The sequence below is a fragment of the Zeus faber genome (assembly GCF_960531495.2).
Source record: "Zeus faber genome assembly, chromosome: 18".
Lineage (NCBI taxonomy): Eukaryota > Metazoa > Chordata > Actinopteri > Zeiformes > Zeidae > Zeus > Zeus faber.
Window position 1 is genome coordinate 9,662,828 of NC_137210.1, and position 20,767 is coordinate 9,683,594.

The window sequence follows — 20,767 nt, forward strand, 5'->3', positions numbered from 1 at the left end:
GCCATAACCCTTCACGTAGACACCCAGCACACAATATACAGAGCTGAATACCGTTAAGCTTCCCATGCTCAATTTGTACTTTTTTTAAGCATAATTTTGCCAAATACTTACCTGTGCGCAAGCACACTTATCTTTTCGTTTGTGCAGCAGGTCGACAGAGGCTGAATCTTCCAGGGGAATATGAAGCATTACAATATTCACTTCTGTAATCGCGTTAATATATCCACAACAATCTTATCTGCCACCTCCATTTCACACAACACTGTATATGGACAAAGGCAGGAACCATTCCTTTCCACTTGCCGCTATCTACCTCATTGTTAAATCCCCAGACAATCAGACTTTTCCAGCATATCCAAAATAGACCGAGAGTCAAATAAAGAAGAGAGAAAGACATTCATTTTGTACACAAACATTTTATTTGGTCAAACAAAGCAACATTCTGATAAGAACAATGAACGTGGAGAAAATACAGAGGGAGCAGCCATTACAGAGGCCTACCAATGCACAGAAAATCATTTTATATTTTAAAAACACTGACAACTGCCTCTCATTACTTAACCAAGTCCTACTCATTGCTTACAGGATAAATTGAGGAATCAAACAAAACAGGATACACTGCTCCATTTTATACTTCCTCCTAAATTCACACTTTCAAAAATACAAAAAAAAAAAAAAAAAAAAAAAAAAAAAGGGGGGGTGGGGTCATAGGATTAGGTGGCAGCCAACAGAGCGACTTGGAGCTAGATTGTCCGACACCTATATAAAAAGTGTGACTTAGCAAAACAAAACAGGTTCAGTCCTATGCCATGTGAAATAAGGGGAAATCGAGAGAGAGAGAGAGAGAGAGAGAGAGAGAGAGAGAGAGAGAAAGAAAGAGGGAAAACAGAAATTCTTAGATGGCCGTGGGGTTTCTATTTACAGAACATACTCCAGCTCGTAGCGGACGAAGGGGTTTTTATCATCGTTGTACACCTGTGGATAGTGGGCGATGAGGGCGTCCTGGGAGCCGATGTAGATGGAGTTGTAGATCTTCCAGTAGACGTCGCGCACCTTCCTGGCTGGATGGAACAGGCCCTGGACAGACGGGAGAGACCGAGCTTAAAACATGTGGTTACGTAAGCAGCTGATCAGGCTGTCCTGCAGGTTAGGCTGCACCTTTTAAAAACCAAACACAAATCTTTACTAAATTAAAGACTCGGACAGGGTTTCATAACATCAGAAATGTTGACGCGAATGCAGGAGAATTTAACTAATACAGACAAAATATATGGATGAATAAAATCAGAACGATTATGTTGAAATTGGCCGCAGAAAAGACCACATCAATTCACATTTAAGACTTTCAAGGACTAAGTTGTAAAACGGAATGCTAAACATTTGAAGAGTTTTGAAGGACCTGCAGACACCCTGCTGATATACTTAATTTTTTTTATTTTTATTAAACCATTATTTTACCAAACCAATAAGAACAGATTCCTATTGACAATAGCTACCGAGCAAACAGCCAGGGCACTTGAGGGCAATGGGGCTAAAATATGAAAACAAATTTAAAGCTCAATGGTCATCAATAACGCAACCATACATTGATAATCCAGAGCATCAGACTACACCAGAAGAGAGAAAATGCACCGGGGACCCATCTTTTCCCGATGCTCCTAACACCTTTTATGCTCGTTTTGAGGATTCCAACACCTCTCCCGGCACCAGGCTCAGCTCTCCACCAGGTGAGCTGCCCCTCAGTGTGACTGCAGAACATGTGAGGAGGACGCGGCAGAAAGTCAACCCCCGCATGGCTGCACGCCCAGACATCCCAGGCCGGGTCCTTAGGGGCTGCGCACGCCAGCTCTCAAGAGGTGCTGACAGAGGACTTTAACACTTGACTCTCCCAGGTGAGTGTCCCGACAAGGCCCAAGACTGATCCTATTATCCCCGTCCCAAAGAGCTCAACAATGTCATGCCTGAATGACTACGGGCCGGCAGCACTCGCCCCGATAATCGTGAAGTGCTTTGGAGGGCTGGTCAAGACACAAAAGAAAAGCATGGACGTCACAGTGGACCCCCACCAGCACCCACACAGACAGCACCGTTCCACTGCAGATGCCCTCTCATATGTGTCCCACCACAGCAAAACTTGCCATTTCACGCATTTCTAAAACCAGGAGCAGCCAAATAAGTTCAAAAAACTTTCTTGAAGGAAAAAAAGATATTTCCAGATTTGTGTTCCTTTGTGTTTTTTTTAATCTCTCAATGTATTTTTAAAACCGTGTCTGATTTATAAATAGTAGAAAAATGTTAAACCGTGGAGTTAAATATTCCCGTTAGATTACATGGGGAAACGCAGTTCACTTACCGCGGAACAGCACTGAATAACGCCGACCGATTGTTTACTTTAAAGCGATCGTCCAGGTGAAGATCATTCATCCATATTCCATGTGAAGTGAAGTCACAATGTTTTGATAGAATTCAACCTTTAAAATCGTACTACTTTCACACACACGGAGCCACTGTTAATGAAACGGCGAAGAAGAACCCTTCGCGTCCCGCACCTACTTCCGTAAACAGACGGTTAAAGCCCAGCACGGGGGTGTTTCGGTCTCACTTGTCTGTGAAAACTTTCTTCTCCGTATCATTATGGATTACGGGAAGTGGGTGGCGGAAGCTCTGAATCATATTTCGGACCTTAATCCGACCAGTGCGATAGATCCAAGTCAGTGTTAGCAGCGTGTACTGGACTTCATGTTCCGCGACGATAGTTCTCCGACAGCGATGCTGAAGCTGATATAATTCCGGACTTTGAGAACAGCGGATTCCAAACTTAATGTGACGATGAAAAGGAATATTTTCAGGAACCACCGGTTGAGACCGACGATAGGTCCGTTGTTGTTACAACGGAAGAAGTTGATGACGTGATGAATCCGTTGAGGTTGGTGACAGATTTTCAGATTTCAGATTCATATTATTGATAGACTCCACATTTTGTTGTGTTGTCCGTACTTTTAAACTCCAAAATAATTCCACTTCTATAAAAACATGTAAATTATTATTTTTAAATAAAATATTTTTTAAAAACAAAATGAGTTATGTTGTTTAGCTGTTCGTGATTGGCCCATTCAGCAGTATGTTAAGTAGCCATGAGGCTTTGTTTGTCCGCCAGCCCTATTTGCATTCTGGGAGCTGAATGAACCTGGTGAAAGTGAAACTTGAGGTGATTATCTCTGAATCACAATTTGCCACATCCTTGTCATTAACAAGTCATAGCTTTGAAAAATGTTTGCTTGATTTGCACAAGTGACACCTTGTTTGTAAGCTCTGATTCTCCACTTTCAAATGACGCAAAAATTTGCAAAAAATCTTGAAAGACGCCAAATGACCCTAAAGTATGCGGTGGGTCACATATGTGGTTCACCTGGCCCTCACACACTTGGAGAGCAACGACTCCTCTGCCAGAATGCTCTTCCTGGACTTGACTTGCGGCTTTAACATCATCATCTTTGTGAAACTTGGTCCTGGACATTTTGACAAAAACACTCCAGTCTGTTAGAATCCACAACATCTCATCCTCCCCCATCACGCTCCACCCAGGGATGCTTCCTGAGCCCCCTAATGTACACACTGCTGACCTATGACCGCTCAGCCAAGGAATAAAATTGTGAAGTTTGCATACGACATGGCAACGATGGGACTCACGGCACAGCTCTGAGTCAGAGTACAGGCAGGAAGTGGAAAGACTGGATGCCTGTAGCAAAGTAAACAACCTCTCCGTCAAAGTAAAAAAAACAATGGAGAAAATGGTGGACTTTAGGACACGCACCACACCCTTCCCCTATACATCAGAGGAGCAGCTGTCGAGGTGGTGTGCTGCTTTAAATATCTGGGGGTGCACATCACAGTTAATCTCACGTGGAGCATGAATACAGCCAGCATAATGAAGAAGGCCCAAAAACGCCTCTCATTTTTGAGGAGGTTGAAGAGCACTGGCCTTGGCACTCCAGTCCTCAACTCTTTCTACAGGTGTGTTGGAGAGCATCCTCACTCCCTGCATCACCATGTGGTTTGGTGACTGCTCTGCTGCAGACAGTCACTGCAGCAAGTGGTAAAGACTGCACAGAAGATCATTGGCAATCTACCCACCACCAGTGATATTTACATCAGCAGGTGCAGAAAAAAAGGCAAGGCCCTGCATCATCAGGGACTCCACCCACCCTGCAAATGGACTGTGTACCCCCCTCCCATCAGGCAGGAGGCTACACCGCATCAGGGCCAGAATCACCAGGCTAAGGAACAGCTTCTTCCCCTTTTGCTGCTGTAACAATGTAAATTTCCCCATTGTGGACTGATAAAGGCTTATCTTATGGTGTGAGACTGATAAATTCTGCTCTTATTCACTATTATTGTGTTCATATCAGTGCATTGCTGCACTTTGGGCAAACTTACCACCTTGTTTATCTTTATTCTTATCCTATTTTTATCTTAATATACTAATATAATTCTAAGATTTTAGTGTTTTATTGTGTGCTTTCTTTTCTTGATTTTATTATTGCCAATACCTGCACCAGGATCTGAATATCGTATTTTGTTCCCCTTCATGTAAAACGTGCTGGAATTAGGCTTGGGCAGCATGACAATTAAATCATCAATCGACTCCATCGATTGCCAATTTACATTAATGACAGAGGATTTATTATTTTATTTATCCGCCAGGAAAAATCTAGATGTTTGTGTAAATACTTCACCTGTAAATATTAAATCATGCACTCCTGTAACAGAGACCGCATTTGCCCCATTATATTACATTCTATGCCCGCGCACACCCCACTGATAAGAAACCTAAATCGGTGATCGCTGATTGGAATTTTGCCACCCAAGCCTAACTGGAATGAGAACAAAAATATCCTTAATCACAAACATAGGCAGAGGGGGATCTGCTCCTACAATTGACAAAAGTGCTGGGTCAAAATCACAACTTTTACTACTAGTAGATTTTGTAGTTTAGTCTATCTACTATACATTAAAAAAAAATATATATATATAGAATTTATAGCTAATCCTCAACGTGGCTTTAGCCTTACCTGTAGGCAGTACTGGAGCATGCGGCAGGGCCCGATGGCGACCCTCAGCCCCTCCAGAGCACCCATCACAGCCTGGATGACGTGGGGCGACGTCTCAAACACGTTGGGCCACACGTAGTTGAGCAGGTGATTGAGGGAGTCTTCGCAGCCGAAGCCATAGACGCCCAGCGACATGTGCTGCACCACAGCACTGGCAGTCTGTCTGTGTACCAAATCTCTGCCAAGGGGAAACAGGAGGTCAGAGCTCAACACTCAGTGGTAGGGGTGATGCGATACTCTCATGGCACAGGGTTCACGTTTTGATAGTCACGAAAGTTTGAATGAAAACATTATGCCTGATTTCTTCTTTATTTCACTTTGTAATAAAGCAGCATGTATTATGTAACCTTTGGTATTTGTACCCCTACAGTTTTAGTGCAATTGTCCTTTTACGCAACAGTCGGAAAACTCGGCCCGGTATCCCAAAATAATTTATTTTACTGGACAAATTTGAACGTTAAGGGTCATGTTTCAATAAGTCTATGTTACAAACAGAATGTGCACCTAGGTTCAGTGCCCTTGCACAGACCCCGTTGCTTCCCAGAGCTGCGGAAGAGGAGTTCAGAGGGTGAAACAAACCTTGTGGTGCAATCAAAGTGAGGTAACACCCACTAACATCCGGCATTTGACACCAGTGGGAAAGAAAAAAAACGCGTCTCAGTCCCGGATCTAAATGACCCGGCAACAGACCCGGGTTTTAATTGGCTCCATCTCCAATCGGCTCGGTTGTCAACAGGACACATGGGTCGGCATGCTAGTTTTGGCCCTTTTACCTGTTCAAATTCTGGACAGGATATCCATGTTTCATTCCATCATTTCATATCCCATTTAGAATCCAAAATAAAACTCAGAAGTTATTGACTTTTTTTCCGCATGGGGAACCGTGAAAGGTTGCGTGTGTGGGGATCGCACCATGGGTACCACTGCAGAGAACCCACACGCTTGCCGCCGGTCCTCGCTCCCCACCACTGAAGGACCGGTGAGAAAAAATTACAAGATGGATGCTGCAGCATCACTTTTAATGCTTCCACTCTAAAAATGACTTGTTCCTTGAGTTCTGTGTTAATTATGAATAATTTATTTGAGGTTTCAAACAAATTCTATAGGACTTTGCAAGTTAAGGATGTGTCTGAGAGACATCTACATGCACCCACAGTTTATGTGGGTGGATGTAGGTGGTCGTGGGGACCCTACATTAAAGGTTTGGGACCCACTGAATTAATTGAACATGAAGCGTTCATCATAGGGTGGCTTATACGTTTTTCCCCCATTATCACACAGACGATTGAGTCAGTATTTATATTATTTGTTTAAATTAGCCAAGCTGCAAGATATGGGGCCCAGCACTCACCTGTCCATAAGTGCATCTTCCAGCAGCGGAGTGACGGCATATATGTAGTCTTTGCCCATCTCGCCGATGTACTCGAATAGGAAGGAGAGGGACTTGAGGACACCGTTCTGCACGTTGAGCTCAGGCACGCGGTATTCATTCATGAGGGCCGGCAGCACGGTGAACGGGGAACAGGTCTCGGCCACGATGGCGATGGCCACGGTGGTGCAGACGCGGTTCTGACGCTCCTGGACTTTCAGGTTGTTAAGCAGAGTGGCCAGGACATCGTGGGGGCTGGGGGAAGGCAGTGAGAACAACAATGTTCGATCTTTCCAGTAGACACATGCCACTAAGTAGAATGCTCAGTTGGGTGTTTTGCACTCACCCAATAGCCTTGGCGATATAGCCAAAGGTGTTGACTGTGGCTCGGCGGATGGCCTTCTTGTGAGCCTTGAGCAGCTCCAGCAGCTCAAAACAAATCCTCATCCACTCCCTGGCTGAGACATACTCAGCTCCCCTGAAACACAAACAAACACAAACACACACAGAGAGAGAAACAGGTCAGCTGCTTGAACTGTTCACGCAACTTCGAATAAGAATGAAAAATAAAGTCTTGTGCACCAGATAACCAAATGTTGACCCGGCTTTTTATTCATAAGCTTGAACATATTATTTAATGATTTAATATCTAATTAAACTAATCGAGAATCACACTGACCTGTCAGCGATTCTTCCCACCAGGTCGATACAGTTCTCCTGCACCTTCTCGTGCCTGTTCTTCAGGATGGGGGTTAAACGAGGAAGCAGATCTTTGATTGGTGGAGTCATCTTATGCATACCTGAAATGAGAGACCATGACTGTCGAAATTGAGAAATTCCCCTCAATGATTAGCGTATTTGAGTGCGAAGAGGCAAGAGCATACTTGTGTGCAAACCAAGTGTCTGTAGCAGAGGGACTCACCGATGACGTTGACGATGGCTTTCAGCGCTCCAAGGATGCTGCCGAGCACCTCGGGATACTCTTCTCCCAGGTACTCATACAGCACCACACCCAAGTGACCCATCAGCTTCTCCTGTAATGGAAAAGGGAGCACGTCAACAAACAGTGTCTGTGCTGCAGGACCGTGAATGTATGTGTGCTTATATGCTATCACAGCATACCTCTTGGCAAGTCTTCATCACCACGGCGGTACGTGAGATGAGGTCGGCGGCCTGTTGGCGGACTTTGGCGGACTTGTTATTCAGACGCCACAGCACTGTACCGCAGATCTGAGGCAGGTAAGGCTTCACGCGCTTCCCAAGGGCATTGACCACAGTGCCAAACCCGTTCAGCATCACGGAATCCTGGGAGGAATGAAGCAGATTGTCATTTATAAGGGTGATCTTTACGGGACCAGCACATTTAAAACGATAGACGGCGTCACCGGCCCACTCGCCTCGGTCGTCTGCTCCTGGAAGGCGTACAGGATGCCGTCAATCAGCTGCTCCTCCAGCTTGTGGTCAATGTCCGCAGCCCCCAGGTTACCCATGATCTTCTCGATGGTCTCCATCACCATCTTCCTGTACTGCTCAGCCTCATCTTTCAGGTCATCCACAATGCGTGAAATGATCTCTGCCGCTCCCACCTTGTTGGCCAGCTCCACCGTGGTGTCCACCAGCTGAGGATTACAGGGAATGTAGATGAGTGTCATGTCATGTTTTCAACAACTCTTAAGCCACTTATACACTGAATCCAACAATGAAAAAAACGATGCATCATGGTTTTTGGGCCATGGTAAAGGTAAGGTATCTTGAGATTAAAGAAAAAATAAAAATTTAAAAAAGGTGAAAAAAACAAAAACATGATACTGTGATTTTGTCGCACCAATCACAGACAGACTTTTAAAGGGAGCCAATAGGAGACAGTTATCAAATCGATTTTTTTAATGTTTAAATATTTTAAATAAAATGTTCAATCTTAAATATGTTTATTCACGGACTACAGTTAGATTATTCCAAAGCTCTGCCAGATGCTCAAGCTGATTATTCAAAATCTTTCATCCAAATTTAATTCTAACGTCAATAATTGATAACATGAAAACTAAACTGAAAATAAATCATATAATAACAACGAATAAATATACTACTAAGATTGTTATTAAGGTAATAAAGTGCCTGCTCTCGGACACCCTCAATCTATGAATGCTTCTCCGATTGTGTGTATGAGTGCGTGTGCAGCCACCCACTGGCAATCGGATCACATATCAGCCATCTCGAGCAGGCACAATTTTATGATTGAAAATAGAAACGATCGCCTAAACCCTATTACCTGTCTGTAGTTGCGTCTGTCCAGTGCCATCCTGTGCTGCCAGAAGTGTTTGAAGAACGGGGGCAGGATCTCAGTCTTGATGTAGTTTGCCTCCACACCATCTGTTCCACAGCATTGCTTCACCACCTGGACGACGGGGGGAGAGCACCATTTAGACCGGGAGATGTCTGATAGTCACATGGTTAATAAAAAGATTGATCTCACTGGAAGCTTAATTGTCACCAACGGGTGCAGGTTGAGAACAGAGAGGACATGAGCAGCCTCTCTGCTAGTTCTCATGTTGGTGTTGATCTAGCGAAGTACTAGCCCTGTTGTGACCACAGAGAGGTCCAACAGGCGAGAAAGATTCGCAGTAACCTCACAATTGGTCTATGAATAATTTGTTTCTAAGATTTTAATTCCACATAAACACACACCTTGAGCACAATCTTCTTCATTTCTTCATCGGGGGACTGGAACTCTCTGATAAGGATCAGCATCACTTCCCTGGTGTAGTAGTTGGCATATTCAGCGTCCATCAATGGGATCAAGTAACCGATAGCCTTCAGGAAAGCTGCCAGACCCTAGAAACAAGGAACACAAGTAGTGTTTGGAGTTTTAAATTTGTATCACTTAGCTTTTGTGTTTTTTTACCCCTAGAGTGCATATGATGGGTCAAAGATGAGCCAGATGATTATTTTCTTGATTTACTGTTCCAAGCTAAAATATTTATCAGCTTTTCAGCCTAGGCGTTTTGATTGTGTATTGTATTGATAGGTCTCCCAGGTCCCCAAAATGTTTTTGAATTTGTTTGCTGAAGATACCACTCAGCCATTGTGACATGCCATACCATAGTGGTCCAAAACAAGCTGCTTCAGTGTGTGTAGCTTTAATTGTGAATGCGCAGCGAAGCCCTTGGTTCTCAGCGAATGGAGTTCGAGCTTTTCTCTGGGCACCGTTTTATTTACTCTGTAAACTTTCACTGATTTCACCTTAATGAATACACCAAAATCTGTTTCTGAACAAATGAGGTGAAAAATAAGCAATCCAGTTGCTGAATCTTCACTGATATTAGATCTACAAGGCCTCATTTAAAGTTTGATAATTTAGTTTTCTGTGCTCGCGGGAGACATTGACACCGCGACGAACCAAGACTCTCAGGCGGGGGGATTTGTTTCATGTAAACTCCAGAAAATTTTATAAATACATCTCCGATAAATACACACTATTTTCATTGGTTTTGTTTGGATGAACGCACAGTGGATCTGATTGAACAAATGAACATATAAAGAAATCGAGCTGAAGTAGAAAAAACTTTTGGTTTGGTTGGTTTGGTTGGTTGGTTTGTTTGGTTCACAGCCACTACTTTCTCATTAGTTTACCTCAGTATTTGACACTTTGGCAACGTCAAATATGAACATTAAACATTGTAACATTATACACAGATCAGACACAACATTAAAACCACTGACAAGTGAATAACATTGCTCATCATGTTCCAATAGCACCTGGGGTGGGATATATTACACAGCAAGTGAACAGTCAGTTCTTAAAGTTGATGTGTCCAAGAAAGGACAATCTGTGAGGGTCATGGGCGCCCAAGGCTCACTGAAGTGCGTGGGGAGCGAAGGGTAGCCAGAGTTTGGTCCTATCTCATAAGAGGCTACTATAGCACAAAGTGCTGAAAAAGCTCATGCTTGCTATGATAGAAAGGTGTCAGAACACACAGCGCATCACAGCTTGCTGCAGACCGGTCAGAATGCCCATGCTGACCCCTGTCCACCGCTAAACCCTTGACAGGTCAGAGCCGTTTTGACAGCACAAGGGGGACCTACACAATATTTTGCAGGTGGTTTTAATGTTTTGGCTGATCTGTGTGTGTGTGTGTGTGTGTATATATATATATATATATATATATATATATATATATATATATATATATATATATGACAGAAAATAAGGAAAAGCATAATAGGTCTCATTTAATTAAATAATATGTAGAAACTAATAAATTAAAAAAACCTACATTTTAAATAGGGTCATTTTTGTTTTTCGAACATATGCATTCAAAATGAACTTAGATCTTGGTGTTTTTCTTTTCTGAATAAGCACAATATATACATTTTTGTCTGCTGCTCCCAGCAGAACATAGTGGTCTGCCATCTGACCATTCTCCTGAGAGCAGCAGTCCCTCACAGAGGAGATGTTGTTGCAAGCAAAAATTCACACTGTAGCCACACACAGGCCTAGTGCTGGGTGTTGATCTTGCATCACAGTTTCTAAGTACTCAGCAGGAGATAAAGGTTTACCTTTCCTCTGTGCTGTCTGATACCCTTCCAGAGGGGCTTCAGCACAGAATCAAAGGACTCGATACCATAGGGTGTAGCAGCTTCAGCCAGGGCAGCTATGGCCAGGGCGCTGATAGTTCTGACCTTCTGCTGCTCGTCCACCAAACCTATGGTCAAACACAAAATACAGCCAAGACGTCAAATCAAATGTTTTCTGAAGAATCACAAATTCCATTGAAGTGCATCATCGGTGGGAGTGTGTTGGCGTACCATGCTCGATAATTTCCACCAAGCTGCGGAGATGAGGCAGGATAGCGCAACCCATAAGGATGGCGATCTGCTGGACGATCTTGATGCCTGTGTGTCTGGCCTGCCAGGACTTCTTGCTCTTACACACAGCTTTGAGAAAGGGAAGGAGGGAGGGGATGCCGAGGGCAGATGCTACCACGGCAAAGGCTCGAGCTGTGGTGTTTCTGACGTACTCGTCCATGTTGTCAATATCGGGACGCATGGTGGAGATCATGGTGGCGAGGCCGGCAGCCTGGAAAGCAAAGAGTTTAAGAAAATACCTGAGCGCGATTGTTTTATATTCAGGCATCTACTACAACTACAAACTAGGAAAAATAAATAGCTTGTGGGTCTGAAATAGTCACTAATGGGTGCAGAATCAGAACATAAAGGACATGGACGTCAGCTCTGCTAGTTCTCTTGTTAGTTTCAATCGCACAAAGTATTATCCCTGTTCTGACCACGGAGAAGAGGTCCAACAGGTAAGAAAGATTTGCCGGTACCTTCCTATCTACTTTTATTAGTTCATTTTTGAATACAATTTTGAAACAATTTGGTTACAAAAAATAATCAAAGTGATAATTGATAAGTGAGAATTTTGTCAAAAACAAAGTGAGCAGGTGCAGTAAAATGCCTGTCCTTACCTTTGCCAAGTTGGAGATGATTTCTCTGCCCTCCACTCTGGCATAATAGTCCTCATCAATCAGTAGGGGCTCAATCACCACCAGGATCTGGAGACAAGTACATATATTTAGTCTTATTCATTACCTCACAGACAATCAGCAGACGCCTGACCACCGCTCTCATGACGTGCCTACCTTGTGCACGTACGGTCGCACCAGGTCGTCCAGTTTGTAGAGGATACGGTCGATGACTTTGACCAGCAGATGTCTCTCTTGGTCCTCAAGGGTGGGCGACATGAGCAGCGGAAGGATCTGGTTGAAGAGGGGGCCGGCTCCAAACTCACGAGCCTTATCAGTGATCTGACGCAGAGCAGCCTGGAAAGAGAGCGAAAAAACGCTGGAACCTTCTGTCTCACTAATAGGGTCCGGGAACCCTCAATGGTCCTTCAGGTTTTCAGGGGTATGCCCAGCAAAATAGCAAATAGTTCAACTTCACCATAATTTAATTGTAAAACCTGCACCAGTAGAAAGGCACAATAAGGACTGTTTTGACCATAGTTTCACAGTTATCTTCCCTATAGCATAGACTGGCATGGAAGTTTGGACTACATCATATCTAACAATAAAGATCTTATTTTGTGGCAATGCCAGTATTTGATTCAAGTGGAAAATTGTGGCACAACCAAAATAAGTATCAGTATTACAGTTTTTAAGTTGATTCACAAATCACAACAATCAAATGTTATCAGAGTGTGTTTTCTTAATCCAGCCCTAAACATGTGCCTTTTTATATCTGTCAAGTGGTTGGATTTTAGGAGCGATACTGAACTGAGAGCACACGGGAGACGAACCTTCCTCATTGGGGGAGTTCCGTTCTTAATCTTCAGCAGGAGCTTCATGATCTTCCTCTCCTTCTGCTCCTCAGGGCTAAGTGTGGACTCGTCCACTTCCACCTAAAAAAAGAAATAAAATACAGATTATATTCTGAGAACTACTGGTGGGTAAAGAAACAAATACTCAGTAACGTACTGTAGTTCATCTACAGCATGCATGCTACATTTTGTGTGCCTTCCTCACCAGCAGTTTATCAAAGTATTGAATGTCATCTGGCTTGAGGAACGGAAGGTTTCCAGAGGGCTGATCGTTGATCTGCTTCATAGAACGGTCCTCAGTCTGCATGTGGAACCCTGTCATGCCTCCGATAGGAGTTGGCGTAGCAGACAGCTTACGTGCTGGTGTACGGATGGGCACATAGCCAGCTGGCGGTGGCAACACCTGGGGAGGAGAAAGGGAAAAAAAAAAAGTTTCCTCTCATATACCACAGAGTTCTGGTCGGAAACTTAAATGATATTACAAACATTGTGTTTACCTTGTAGCCCTCAGGAAACATGGCATCCAGCTCCTCATCTGTGAGCGGCCGGTTCCTCTCGTCAATTTCCCTCTCCCACCTCCAAGCTTGCAGCTGCTCTGGGGTCATACTCATCAGGTGACCTGGAGACAAAACTCCATATTCAATACATCTTGACCAGTGACAGGGATACCAGGCTGGAGCAGGAGACGGCTGAACTAGAGCCGTCACAATTATTGCAAAATCGCCCTATCGCAATAAACCAAGCTGCTGCAAATTGGTTTCCAAGACATTTAAATTCCACAATCATGACCACCGTCAAAACATCGGGGAAATTTTAAGCCAATGTTGTAAATTTTGCATTGAAATTTGAATTAGTCCACCAATTTGGTCGAGACAGAAGAACAGTCTACCCAAATGTTTGTTGCAATATCAATAGGTAGGCATTAGGGATGTTAATAATTAACCGTTTAACTGATAATCCACAATAAGAATTTTGACGGATTCATACTATGAGTTGAAAAAAATATTACAAAAGAAAATGTAATGTTTAAATGAAAAATAGGTTATACAATCTGTTTCTTAAATACAACTCATGGCGGTGACATGTGTAACTATGGCTGTGACGATTACTGCAGTCACATAAATATAAAATAAAATATATTTTTTTGCATTGGTGAAAGTTGCAAGAGTGATATGAATTATAAACACACTAATCATTGTTTAGTTATCATTATTGACCGTCTTCCATCCTACATTCAAAGGCTTCTGGAGAAACAAAACATTTCAATTACTCCGCTCATCACAGAGAGGGACCGTCCATTCTGGATATATCTGGGATATGGGGATTTAATTTGTGTGTCCGATTATTATTATTATTTCTTGGGCTGTACCCGACTCAGAATTTTGTCAGTTGAATCGGATTTGGCTGTTCAATTGAACATTCAACGAGTGGGGCACAGGCGCAGAGGGAATGGGGCGGAGAGGAAATAACTAAAAATACAGATTTTAGTTGTTTTATATGGAGGAAAGGCTCAAGGCTCGCCATGATCGTGGAGTGCGGAGAGAGCTGTGTTAGCCTATAAAAATAGATTTATGATTCCCTTATTTATTATTATCATTTGTTAAGTCCAATTTTAAAAAAAGCCTTCATGGGGGGGGCAGTGCTCATATTTTAATTTTGTAGGATAACGGTTAATGATCGGTTACTGAGGGCCAGCTATCGATCAAGAAAAAAAAAATTCTGCATTATATATACTATAAGCATAAAATGTCAAAGTGGCATAAAACAAATGGCAATTAGATGGTTAATTTGTATGACAACTAATCTTGAAATACAATTTCTCGATCGTGACAGTGACAGCCCTTCCGACAACTTATGCTGAGTTTACCTGGTGTGGGCGTGGCCATATTCATGGCGGGTGTTCCTATGGGGGTCTTCCCCGGGGTGAGCAGGGGTGTGGACGATCCCATCTGACTGGCTGGGGTCTCATCCCAACGAGATTTTCTCTTGCTGGCTCCCGGCGTGGGGGTCTCTCCCACTGACTCGTCTCCTCTGTCTGTGCGTGGGGTCTCCGCCCAACCGCTACCGTGCCCGGGGGTCTCCCTCTCCGTTTTGGGGGTCTCATCCCAACGGTTCTTACGGACACTCCCCGTCGCACCTCCGTGGCCGGGTGTGGCATGGCCCGGCGTGTCTCTTCCAGGAGTCGCTGCGCCGGCCGGTGTGTGGCTAGGAGTGGGGTCCCACATGCGAGTGCTGGGAGTGGCACCTGGAGTCTCATTGCCTTTCGGGCGGCCAGGAGTTTCATCCCAGCGGCTGTTGGATGGGGTGTGTGCAGGAGTGTGTCCTGGAGTCTGAGGAAAACATCAGCAAATTAAAAAAAAAAAAAAAAAAAAAAAAAAAAAAGTGTGACATTATAGCACTCCATTTATATCCTGTCATAATCTCCCAGCGAGGCAAAGATCATGCATCGGAGTCAGCTGCAAAGTACTTCAGACCTTCCAGCTCTGATTGCCTCTTAATTTACATTAAATATTGGTAAAATGCGTAGGGTGAGTCACCTCAGCAGAGGAGTCTGCCTGGTCCCAGCTGGACATCTTTTTGGGTGTGGTGTTGGTGGGGGTTTGGTTTTGTTCAGCCGTCTGGTCCCAGCGGCGCTTGCGCTTTGCGGCAGCTTGGGAGGCAGCTGAGCCGTTCACTGCCTTCAGGTCCCCTGATTTAGCCTTCTCTGCCAGCTGCTGACGAATCTCTTTCTGTAGGGGCGAAGACAAGAACATCAGGCAAATAGCTAAAAGAACACCATCAGAATACTCCTTTTCCACCAGTTTCTAAATATAATTCAGTAAGTGGATTTAGGTACAAGTAGGGCTGGCAGGGCTGAGCTGTGAGCAGACCATTTTCAATTTGCACAGAGTTCACAAATTAATGTTAGTGGGCTAATGTAAGAACTCTTTAGTTACTTTCTAGTCCAAGTGATCGACACAAACACGACTCGCACCATAGCAACGGAAGACCACAGTATGCAGGAGTAAAATGTTATATTAATCAGGGGATGGTAGCTCAGGCGGTAGAGCTGGTGGTCTAGTGATCTAAAGGTTGCTGGTTCGATCCCAGGTTCCTCCTGCTAGCATGCTGTAGTGTCCTTGAGCAAGACACTTAACCCCTAATTGCTCCTGATGGCTGCGTCCGTCGGTGTTTGAATAATTGTAAGTCGCTTTGGATAAAAGCGTCTGCTAAATGACTAAATGTAAAATGTAAAATGTAAATGTTAATCATCTGCATTTATGAGACACCACCTTTCTTTACAGCTGAAGAAGTCAACCAGTAATATTTGTCAAGTGGAAGACAATATCACAACCCACCCTACCCAACAGGTTATTCGACACATGGCTTATTCTATACATGGCTTATTCTACACATGGCTTAAACCCCCCCCCCCCCCCCCCCCCCAGCTTTGCAGGAGCAAGCATACATGGCAATCATCTTACCTCCTCTTTGGTGAGGTGCTGTTCTCTCATGACGTCCATATACGACCTGACTTGCAGCCTTGGGTCTGGCGTTTTGCCCCCTGCGCGAAAGAGCACCAACAAGAATACCAGACATACATTAGAACACGGACTAGAAACTCAAGTCATCCAATCACAGCAAGCACAAACACAGCGAGCTAACCCTGTCTCTATTCCAAGTGAGTAATTCATTACGTTCCATTTGCTTTACAGGTGAATCACAAAAACAAAGCCCTAGAAATATAGTAAAACAATTTTCATTCTTACATACAGACATAGCAGTGAAAACAAGCAGATACATAGAAAGAAGAGCTGAGGCTGCTCTGTTTTCTTTAAGGAGATTAAGGAGAAGATATAGCCATCACTGATGCAGGGGTCCTGGGCTGTGCTCTCCAGAATACGTACACTTTCAGTGCCAAGGGTCCTTCTGCAGTCAGACTTCAACCGGCAGAAAAGAAGCCTAGAAAATTTCTCTTTACCATTAGTAACACTTTGGAAAAGGGTAGGAACTCACACACAACAGTATACCACCTGTGTTGCATTGATTTACGGCACTCAGAAAAAAAGTTTAAAAAAAAATAAAAAATAAAAAACTCTTAGCATCTTCTTGGGGATTTATTTCAAATAAGAAAAAGGTGGAATGAACAAAACAACACTGAATGGGATTCCCAATGTACTTCACCATAATTGAGTCAAAATTAAGTCAAGATTTTTTACATTAAATCTAGGATTGCCAAACAACTGCTAATTTGTAGTTTCTGGAGACAGTTATGAAATAAGACGCAGGAGAATGAGGCCAACTGCCATGACCCAGCATCAAGTCATAAGTATGAGCCAGGGGTGAGACTGTTCAGTCGGATTGGTTGCAGCATTAATTACTATTTAATCGTCCTAAATTTAGATCTTGACTTCTTTTTCAGGGCAAAGGTAAAAATTTTATGTCAGGCAAAAGGCTACAATTAAAAGCTTTTTTTGCCAATATCAAATACATTGATATGATTAAGGGTCTTGATACTTAAACCAAATAGGAAATTTAAAAAAAGGGCTGCGTAATGGCGTAGCTGGGCTGCTTTGTGTCCCCTCACGGCCCCCCCCCCCCCCAAGTCAGACAAGCAGCAGTAGACCCTGACCAAACTGACAAGTGCACACTTCTGTGTTCACCATAACCTACACATGATGAGTTGCTGCACCCTTAACAGAGTGCAGTACAGGACTGGCAAAGCAGTACTGCTGTAGGAGAGAAATTAAGGACAGTTAGTATGGGCCTGTGGCATTGTGGTACACAGTTTTCTTGATTAAATATTTCTATTTTACAGAGGGAGTTGTAAAATAAAAATATATTTACACAACATCTTTGTAAATATAAGTCTACATGCAGGCTTCAGTTAAAGCCCTAACTAGACTAAACTGGGAGTGTGATATTTGGCTCATATTTTCCGGGGGGGGGGGCACGTAAATATGTACTATGCATGTAGAAGCGCTCACCCAGAGTTCTGGTTTGTGGCATTATGCAGGCCTCAAAGATATTTCTGCACATCTAATGTAATTTAGATTGAGGCTTTTAATTGCATACTTAATGAGTCTAAAAAGCCAACATGGGGAGTGACCACAAGCCTCCAAAAGTTTACAAGTAGGGGACACTACAGACAAAAATGACCTGGTGCCCCCCCCCCAATTAATTTTGTAGTGATATTGTCCTTAGTTGTTAAGATTTGCTGGGAATGACCCTAATAACTTCATTGTCCGAGAAAAGATTTGAAGCCACACTTTCTGCCATCCCCCTTGTGTCACATATGTGTAGGAGTGTGAAGATTATTGCATTTTCTAAGCTACTAAGCACAGCTCTGTGTATTTTATACTCTGGGTAAATGATCAAAAAGGTAAGCCTACATTTTAATCATAATCCCTGAAGCCAATTACAAGCTATTATAAATGACAAGAGGAGTCTGCACTTTCTCCATCATTAGCCTGACTGACAGCCACATGGGTCGTTAACCCTTCGACTCAAAGACAGCCTATCTGCAACCCATGTTTGTTAGGTGAAATAACACTTCAAATAGCACACCTAACCACCTCTCCCAAGAAAATGTGAGGCAACCCTACAAAGGGACCAACTTTATTTCATCATACATTAACACAGAATGTGGCAGAGCAATAAACCGTTTCCAAGCAGAGCAATGGCCACAGACTAGTGTCCATCTTGAAGTTTGTTCCAAAATAGCAGGAAGAGTAAACACGGTGTCAACAGGTAAAGGTGGAAACAAGATCACAATATAGCCAAAGTGCTCTTTTCACAAGATAGGATTGATCACAGGGAAGGTACAAGGTCTGGGAAGCAAGTATCTGCATTGTGGTCGAAGGGTTGAACAGCAAAAAAGGGGGATTAACCCGTCATAGTCATGGGAAAAAAAAAAGAACAAATAAAGAAACACCAGAGGGATGAAATGGGGAGGACAAAATTAAAAGACAAAGATGAGTGTTGAAATTTACCATCTGCAAAGGGGTCGAGACGCTCCGGGGAGATGATCATCTGTCTGCGACGGGCTTTGTATTCGTCTTCCCTCTCTGCAATCTTCTGAGGACGATGCTCTGCAAATGGGTCATACTGCCAAACGGCAACAGGAATAAAGATGGGGTATGTTAATTTATGATGATACCCCAACAATTCATCAATGCCATGTCCTTTCAGAGTACCTTGCTTAAGAAACGCATAATGGGTTATTTGTCAGACCGGGTTTAAAAGTAAGTAAACTCGATGTAAATTAGGATTCTCTCTGGATATGCAACTAAGAAAAGATTAACTTTCACAAAAACTCACCTGCTCCTCTGACTGGGGAATGGCATTAAGTATTGCCACCGGAGCATGGTAGCCTGGCTTCTTCTGTCCCAACAAACTGGTTGATGAATCCTCTTCATCATCCTGGTGGGGAAAAAAGAAAAAAGAGTCTAGTCAAGCCTTGCCAAATGGCAGACTCTCCTAGCTCATACAACACAGGCAAAGGGGAACAGCCAAGTTCCCAAAAAAAATCTGAAACAATGAGACGGACAGGAGTCAGAGAGTGACCATCAGTCAGAACAAAATGAAGTTTTAAGAGTATGGTTGTAATGAAAACTTACAAGGGCTGTCAACGTCAATCCATGCCCTGAACACAATTTCCCCATTTGACCCTTTGAACCATCCATTGTTCTAAACCCAAATTATTGCACACATGTTTCAGTTGCGATGTTAGAGTGATGGAGAAAGCAGCAGGGCAACAACAGCTGATCTCACTGGACATTGATGATTACCTACAACAGCCTCTGGATTACAGTGCATCGCATCAATAAAAATGGGAGACTGGGATCACATGCTGACGAAAACAGAGGAGAAGCTCAGGTTGAAATTTGTGCCATGCTTTTCCTGTAAACTGGCTTTTTTGTCTAAGCAAATTCCTCTGAACAAAGGAATAGGAGAATTATGACTTGTGTATGATGAAAGTGCCACTAATTGCATCCTGATTTGAGATTATTTTGTGTTTCTGTTCTTAATCAAATCATTGTATGGATACAACTCAACTGTATATATAGAAAATATTTTAGGGTAAAATACGGGAAAATGTAAAATTACCAACTGTTTTAAGATCATGCGATTAATCGCAATTGATTATATCGATTGTTGGACAGTCGTGCATTGAAAATATCAGATCCATGGATATCACACTACAAACAACATTTATAATTAACAACTAATTAAAAAACAAGCTTGGAAATACACACATCTTCTTGTTCGTTAGCGGCGATGGAGGTAACGTATCCCGCAAAGCGGCTGTCGCTGCCTCCGTAGATCTCCTGGTCGTAGAATCCAGTGGAATCCAGGCCCACTCCCTGCTCCCCTTCCTCCAGCAGGGCGGCCTTCATCCCCTGGATCTCCAGAATCTGGGCCTCTATGTCTTTAAGGAAACCAAAACACATTTCAGCGCGTCAATATTCCGACATTAACTCGTTTTTACAGGTCTGCTCAATCCCTCTTAACGTTAAGTAGGTTGCATGTTAGCTAGTTAGCCGTTAGCATCCAGCGCCATTATCTATACGCAGTCCTCGTTGCGTCGCAGCGAGGCCCGCTTGGTAATTAGGTGTTAGAGAGGGAGCTTAAGACCATGCAAATCTGCTCCTCCAACACTTAAAATAAAGCATTGCATGAAACGAATCCAAAAACAACATGTAAAAGGCGGCGACTATCATTTATTTTGATAAATTTCATTGTATTTACCTTCGTGCGTTTTGGCGATCTTCGCCATTTTGGTGGTTGTTCGTGACTGAGAGCGGAAGTTAGCGGTGCTACATCCGGTGTTCACTTATCGACGTTCCCGGATGGTTACGAGCTGCGAGAGCAAACATCGCGATATGTGTAAAAACCTTTACGTCATTTTACTGGTCTTAATTTTACTTCACTATTCATGTGCGTTCTTATTCGAACCTTGTTGTACTCCCTTCCCTTGCTATTATT

The 20,767-nt window shown here is 43.3% G+C and overlaps 1 protein-coding gene across 6 annotated transcripts; it reads right to left on the bottom strand.

Moving 5' to 3' along the window:
- Positions 1 to 396: 396 nt before the first annotated feature.
- Positions 397 to 20,567, bottom strand: sf3b1 (splicing factor 3b, subunit 1). 6 transcript variants are annotated; one of them, XM_080019739.1, is made up of 24 exons: positions 20,531 to 20,567; positions 20,038 to 20,210; positions 19,100 to 19,201; positions 18,772 to 18,886; positions 16,264 to 16,343; positions 15,337 to 15,528; positions 14,667 to 15,129; positions 13,297 to 13,418; positions 13,005 to 13,202; positions 12,779 to 12,880; positions 12,123 to 12,302; positions 11,949 to 12,035; positions 11,287 to 11,557; positions 11,038 to 11,183; positions 9,166 to 9,312; positions 8,750 to 8,875; positions 7,878 to 8,099; positions 7,603 to 7,785; positions 7,403 to 7,514; positions 7,160 to 7,280; positions 6,827 to 6,958; positions 6,463 to 6,735; positions 5,073 to 5,289; positions 397 to 1,077 (listed from the first exon to the last, which is right to left on the bottom strand). In XM_080019739.1, the coding sequence occupies exons 1-24, from the start codon at positions 20,556 to 20,558 to the stop codon at positions 919 to 921; spliced, it is 3,951 nt and encodes a 1,316-aa protein (XP_079875865.1). In that variant the 5' UTR covers positions 20,559 to 20,567; the 3' UTR covers positions 397 to 918. The 6 variants fall into 6 exon arrangements, with proteins under 6 accessions (XP_079875865.1, XP_079875866.1, XP_079875870.1 ...); XM_080019740.1 differs by lacking the exons at positions 19,100 to 19,201; positions 20,038 to 20,210; positions 20,531 to 20,567 and adding an exon at positions 16,687 to 16,741 and having other exon boundaries at positions 18,772 to 18,809; XM_080019744.1 differs by lacking the exons at positions 397 to 1,077; positions 5,073 to 5,289; positions 6,463 to 6,735; ... (14 more) ...; positions 14,667 to 15,129; positions 15,337 to 15,528 and adding an exon at positions 16,687 to 16,741 and having other exon boundaries at positions 16,265 to 16,343.
- Positions 20,568 to 20,767: the final 200 nt, after the last annotated feature.